At 34.1% G+C, this 6,943-nt stretch overlaps 1 protein-coding gene across 2 annotated transcripts in view; it reads left to right on the plus strand.

The window, feature by feature from the left end:
* The window catches only part of LOC115997504 (DNA polymerase epsilon subunit B), a 22,445-nt gene extending 18,031 nt beyond the window's left edge, over window positions 1–4,414 (plus strand). For both annotated transcript variants that reach the window (XM_031237070.1, XM_031237069.1), the window contains exons 4-14: window positions 393–546; window positions 651–782; window positions 1,412–1,489; window positions 1,697–1,801; window positions 1,916–1,996; window positions 2,099–2,229; window positions 2,325–2,419; window positions 2,504–2,603; window positions 2,900–3,014; window positions 3,117–3,227; window positions 4,099–4,414. In XM_031237070.1, coding sequence (XP_031092930.1) covers window positions 393–546; window positions 651–782; window positions 1,412–1,489; window positions 1,697–1,801; window positions 1,916–1,996; window positions 2,099–2,229; window positions 2,325–2,419; window positions 2,504–2,603; window positions 2,900–3,014; window positions 3,117–3,227; window positions 4,099–4,239 — 1,243 coding nt within the window. In that variant the 3' untranslated portion in view covers window positions 4,240–4,414. The remainder of the gene's footprint in view (window positions 1–392; window positions 547–650; window positions 783–1,411; window positions 1,490–1,696; window positions 1,802–1,915; window positions 1,997–2,098; window positions 2,230–2,324; window positions 2,420–2,503; window positions 2,604–2,899; window positions 3,015–3,116; window positions 3,228–4,098) is intronic.
* Window positions 4,415–6,943: the final 2,529 nt, after the last annotated feature.

Below are 6,943 nucleotides of genomic sequence, written 5' to 3' on the forward strand. Positions count from 1 at the left end.
TTTCCCCCCCCCCCCCCTCCCCCCCCCACCATAAATCCCAAAATTGAGTTTTTTAATTAGTGTTTCAAGAAATTTTGCATGGTTTGTTTATGTTTTGCTCCTTAAAGTGTATAAGTAGTGCAGTTTTAGTTCTCATGTTTCTTCCTATTTAAACCGGGGTAGAAGCTATTGATAAGAGTACATTAATGCAATTGCATTTTTTAATGATCAACTTTTGGGTTTTAATATGTGAAGTACTTCAAATTTTTATGTTTTCATTTTTCAAATAGTTCCTGGTACTCAATTGACTGGTTTTCATTCCCTTCTTTCTTATCTAGAAATTTTAAACTAAAGCATCCTTGATTACTCTGTGATTATAATTTTTTGGCATGGGCATTCTTTGGTGTCTGTAGGTATGTAGGGAAGCTTCCAATTCATGGTGATGCCTCTGCAAAAGCCACCCTATATAAAGATAGGTTCCTGTTGTTATTCCAACGGCTTTCCCGCGATCCTCGGTTTTCCAAGCCTGCTTTTGGGAGCACTGTGTCTGAGTATGGCAGCTGTGAGGTAAGTAGTAATCAACTGCCCACTGGTTGGTAGATAGCAAATATGCTAAATGTAGATTCAACTTGTGATAAATTGTACTTACAGTAATGCATTGGTCTTGGTAGATATCTCCAATCCAATCACTGGTTGGGCAGACTGGGAGAAGATGGGTAATGGGGGTAATATCTCAATTGGAAGATGGTCATTTCTACTTGGAAGACCTTTCTGCAGCTGTTGAAGTTAATTTATCTGATTCAATATCCTTTTTGATTGTTTGGTATTTTTTAATTTCTTTTTTATTTTTTATTTTTTATATTGAAGCTTATCTTTTATTATATATAGTTTTTCACAAACACTAGTTTCTTTGTTGAAAGGAAATTTGTCCTCCACATAAATAGTTGTAAATCGTTTGTCTTCATTTTGTGATTGTTGAAGATAAGAAATGATTGCAAGAAGTTCCTTCTGGGGCCATCACATGCACTACAATGCTATCCATTTCGTAATTTCTTTATGACTTGTCTTTTAAAAATTAGTTGCATGCATCCATCCATCTGATTTATTTACCCCGTATTGATGTTAAACATTTGTAGTCCTAGAATTTGTCTAGGATGTATTCATATTGTGGTCCAGCCATTGCTTCACCTGTTAATAGATTCCTTTCAATTTATCCATCTGAAGATACTATCTGAATAGTCAACATTATAGGTCGAGAGATGAAACATTCGGGTAAACCTATATTGAATGTGCTCTTCATGATCCATTCATTCCTAAGTTCTAACTTGCAGTATCGTCACTATCCATCCCTTCATCCTCTTCTACTTGAGATAAATGTTCTAGTGTTTTTACTGTTGATACAAAGATGCACATTTCCTTAACAAGATTATACAAAATAACAACAGGATTTTTTGTAGAAAATACAGTTGTCTTAGCAGAAGGTGAAATGCAGTTGGATGGTGTTTTTAAGGTCCGCTTTCCTTTCTTGTCTTCTGAAGCTATTAAATGTTGCTCTATATATATATATATATAGGATACAATTTGCATTTTTGTGACAATGCATAATTTTTATATTTTATTTTTTTACTTGATCATTTTGTAAGGCTAAAGACATATATCTTATTGTTTCTTTCTTTTCTTTACTTGATTAGTAATTTGCTTAGAAATATTATGATAGGTCAGAACATGCGGATTTCCTCCTCTAGAAGACAGAGAAAAGTCTACTGCATTTTTTTCAGGGATTGACTTCTTTGGTGGTGGTCTACTTACAAATGAGGAAACTGTATCCTTTGCAGGCTTCAGTGATAGCCAATATTGAAAACTCTTGAAATTTTCTTTATAAATTATTTGTGCAAATTTCAAATTATTAAACATGTTCTATTAACCATTCCAATAGCTAAGACTTGCAGAGCTGGAAAAAAGAGCTGTGAATGACATGTTTGTCATCCTCTCTGATATCTGGCTGGACAATGAGGAGGTATATGGTTTTCTTGCGTGCTATTTCTGTGAGTTTTGCATTACTTTTTCTTTTGGTCCAAAGATTATATTCTAATTCACTATTATCTTTACCTTAGAGAAGACTATGAGAAATGTGGAGATTGTCCTCAGTGGTTATGAGAATGTAGAAGTAGTTCCTTCATTATTTGTTTTCATGGGAAATTTCTGCTCTCATCCTTGCAATCTATCCTTCAAGTCTTTCTCAAGTCTCAGGTAAATGCTCAGCAAAGTTCCTTCTGTTCTTTCAATTAATGCAGCTACTTGAGCTAACAAAAAAAGTAACAAAGCTACCAAAATACCAAATGTAGGTCACAGTTTGGAAAACTAGGGGAGCTTATTGCATCCCACCAACGACTGAAAGAGCACAGTCGGTTCCTTTTCATTCCTGGTCCTGATGATGTAGGTCTGTTGAATAAATTATGACAGGTTTGTTTCAAATTTATTTGACAAGCATTATGCAGCTGTTAATCAATATCTTCATTTTCAGGTCCTTCAACAGTTTTGCCTAGATGTTGTTTGCCAAAATACATTACGGAAGAGCTTCAAAAGAATATTCCAACTGCCATATTCTCCAGCAATCCATGCAGGTATACTTTATTTGATAAATTGTGTTTAGCCCATTATTTTTAATTGAACATTGACCAACTGTCAAACAAGATATTTTATCTCAAGACCGTACTGGTAATAAAGGAAAACAAAAAATTATTATTATTACTATTTGGAGAATTCATTTTCAAGGATTCTTTGCCATGGTTTTTAATGACTCCATTTCTATATTGAGGAGATTATTGCTATTACTTGATTAGTATTAAAATATATTCAACAGTTTTATGATCATGTTACATTTTTTTTTAACACTTTGTGCTTCTTATATTGAAACCAGAGTCAAGTTTTATACACAAGAAATAGTATTTTTCCGGCAGGACCTGCTTTATAGAATGAGGAGGTCATGCCTAATGGCACCCTCTACAGAGGAGACTAGTGATCCATTTGAGCATGTAAGTATTCTTTTACCACCCTCAATCATATGAAGAGGATATCTTGAATCATAGATTGTTGGAATCCAAAATGTGATGGTTTTTATTTTTCTTCTTCTGCAGCTTGTTGCTACTATCACTCATCAAAGCCATCTCTGCCCCCTTCCTCTCACTGTGCAACCCATAATATGGAATTATGACCACAGCCTCCACCTTTATCCGACCCCACACACGGTACTTCTTATTTATATCTGAAATGATTATCAAAGACCCTTTCAGGTTTCTTTTAAGATTCAGGTTTCTTTAAGATTTAGTTCCTTTTCTTATATGAGAGTTGTGAAATATTAAACACAAAAGTCAAAAGACCTTATAGTTTAGTGGCATCAATCTATGACTCTTGGTAGGAGGTTACAAGTTCAATCCCCAACTCCAATTAAATTAAATAAACAACAAAATAAATGTTCCATTTGAGTCCTAGTAAAATCTCCTTGCCCCACCCCGTGAGGGATGGATAGTTCTGCCGGGGTTTTCACTTGTAGAATTGGAGCGCTCTTGGATCTTGTGGAATTTAGGAATTGAATAGGATGAGGCTACTTGCCTACTTTTGCCCAAATTTGGAATCCTTCCACATCTCTACTCTATAGGATTAGGAATATTTTTGCTTGTCTTAGGCCTGTAGAAGACCTCTTTAGAGTTTTATAAGCTATCTTAGTCATGAACACCCTGAACAAGATAGGAAATTCACTGAAATTCCCATTAAACAAATGAATGTGCATTGCTACTCCAGCAAGTGCTTCTGCGCAATCATATCTCTGCCAATTCTGCTGCCTTAACCAATTTACTCTTGATGTTTGCTTTCCAACATCACTAGAACCATCTAACTCAATCAAAGAATCGATTCTCAAGCCATAAAAAACATATAAAAGCTTCTAGTAAAGACAATTGTTGAGGCTTAGAAGTTGTCAATGAGACTATACATTTATTACTTCATATTTCTTCTCAACAAAATACTCTTTATTTTGTTTAGGTTTCAGTTGTAAGATGATTGTGTAGTGGTATAAAACATTGATTATTATTTGTTATTTGTATTTGGTCTGTAAAACAGATAGTTTTGGCCGACAAAAGCGAACAGAAGGCATTCAAGTACACTGGCATTACATGCTTCAATCCGGGTTCGTTCTCAAGTGACGGCACTTTTGTGGCATATCGGCCTTGCAATCGTGAAGTAGAATTGTCAGCTCTGTAAGCATCAGTCCAGTTTAGGAATTAGGCTTTCCTTTGTGTAAATTATTTTGATTTTGATGGTAGAAAAGATATTCTGGAGAAGCATAAGCTTAGATGCTTCTTATTGAATACTGATTTTTAGAGTAATCATAATTACAATTATGAAATTTCAAAAGAAATTTATTGCTTTTTCATAAGTATATCTATTACTGGAGTATTCATTGATTATAAATGTTTAGAATGTAAATAATCTATTACTAGAGTATTCATTGATTATAAATGTTTAGAATGTAAATAATCTGTATCATAAATTTTAGTTTGAATTGTACTGTTACTCCAACTAGTAAATTACCGTGTACGGATTAATTTTTTATATTATAAATTTAAATATGCAATGTACGGATTAATTTTTTATATTATAAATTTAAATAATAAAATTAAAGGTAAAGTTATAAATAATTATTATAATATTTGAGTATGTACATTTATTTTATTATAAGATCAATGTAAAAGTATCAATAGTACATTTACTCGATAGGTTAAGTTTGTTTTGACGGCTCTAATATATATATATATATATATATATATATTCCTTTAATTAATAATGGAGAACCCTGATAGAAGTCCAACCCTGATAGAAGGACTTCTATCCAATTTTTAATAGTTGGAATTAACTTATCTAAATTGGTACACGAGTAATAGAATAAGAATTCATATTGATGAAGATATTGAAAATTGTCAAACAATAGGGGTTCGAGGTTCGAGAGCCCATGAATGAAGATGATCTGGACAGTCTAAGAAAAACCCAAGACTCAGGGTCAAGGAGTTGACCTTAGTCTAAAATAGGTGACCTGGACCAAGGTGGTCCGGTCCAAGGAAGGCGATTCGAACCGAAGAGTCACACCGAGTCCAAGGAAGGCAACCGGGACTGGATCGAGCAAGGAGATCAAAACCAAGGTAATTTGGGTAGAGACTTGGGGCCGGCTTACGGGGCACCCAACCATTCCCGTCCCGTATCTTGTCTCTAGGGCCGGAATGGTGGGTCGAGACCGAGTCGTACGGACGGTACACGGGCTTTGACTTGTTCCTATGGCCTACCATGATTTTAGCTAAGTTTGTTAGACTTTTCCTTGTATAAAAGGCTCATGTCTTAACCTAGATAAGGATGTTTCATTCTACTACAGACATCATGTTCTATTCCATTAGGTCTCATTATTACAAATACACTTTGCAATGCTCTTGTATTAATCCATCCACTATTATTAGGATATTTGTTCGTTTTACCATTCGTCCTTTATATTTTATGCGAACTAAGTTGATCCACGCATACCCCGGATCAATTAGTTCCATCATATATATTGTTTGGCATGTACTCTACTTCACTATAGTATTTTTGATGGAGTTAGTGTTAACTGAACAATTAAAATAATTTTCTTTTAAGTATATGATGTAATAATTGTAAACCCAAAGACAAAAAAAAAAAAAGAAGTCATACTACAGTCTACACTACCTAAATGTTGTTTGACAAAAAGAAAATTGAAAGAAAAAATGATCCTGAAACACAAGAAAATCACCATCTTATATGTACCTAAAGTCTCCCTACTTTAACCGACAGTAGGAGAAAAAAATGTTAGAAATCTTTTGGAGCGTGTATCATAACGAATAATCAGTCAAAAAACTTCCAAAGTTTGAATTGGTTTAATTAAATTAAATCTCTAAAGCAGTTAACTATCATAGAATTATAAAAGGGTTATCTATACTTTACACACTATTTTTCACTGTGGTGGTGTTATTTTTTCCGGTTTGGTTATCAAATGTCATGACAATTGTCCCCTTTTGGCGTTGCATATTCAATCAAATATCATTCTTGATGTTGAAATGGATTTCAGTGCGGTTGATGGTCACATGTGTGATTAAATTTGAGCCATTATATTGATTTTGTCTAAATCAATGTTCATGATTAGCATGATTAAAAAAACGCGCGGTGGCAATTTGATCTTTTTGCATTTAGGTCAAATTTAAGCTGCGTGAATTTTCTTCTTAAGGTGCATAGTTTTTGTATTTAAGGTGAGGTGAGTCAGTTGTTGAAACTTAAGGTGCGTGAATTGCCTTCTTAAGGTGCATGGTTTTTCTTCTTAAGGTGCATGAGTTTCCTTCTTAAGGTATGTGAGTTTCCTTCTTAAGGTGCGCGATTTGTATGTTAAGGTGCATGCTTTGTGTACTTAAGGTGCACCATTTTAAACCTCTAAGTGCGTGGTTGGTGTGCTTAAGGTGCGTGATTTGTGTACTTAAGGTGCACCAATTAAAAACTTTAGGTGCGTGGTTTGTGTACTTAAGGTGCGTAATTTTAATGCTTAAGGTGCGTGGTTTGTTTTCCTTAAGGTGCTTTGTTTTTCATTCTTAAGAAAAAATAAAATAAATGAATTTATATAAACAATTTCATGAATTACTTTAGGTTATCTTGCATCCCAAGTGCTCATGGAGGAGCGTGCGTAACTCAAGCCAACTATCCGACCAACTTGACTAAGTTACCCATCTTTATTTATTTATTTATTTTATGCGTTTAACACAAATGTAAAAGTGCACTTTATAATTTAGTAATTTGAAACAATGGGTAAGCACGGCTAATGCATGCGGATTTTCGACTCTTGTAAATAGTGCACAATATTAAAGAATTTTAGATCAGTTTTTGTTGACTAAGAGTCAAACTTTATAGGCGTGTCATG

Source organism: Ipomoea triloba, chromosome 11 (genome assembly GCF_003576645.1).
Source record: "Ipomoea triloba cultivar NCNSP0323 chromosome 11, ASM357664v1".
In the NCBI taxonomy this organism is placed as follows: Eukaryota; Viridiplantae; Streptophyta; class Magnoliopsida; order Solanales; family Convolvulaceae; genus Ipomoea; species Ipomoea triloba.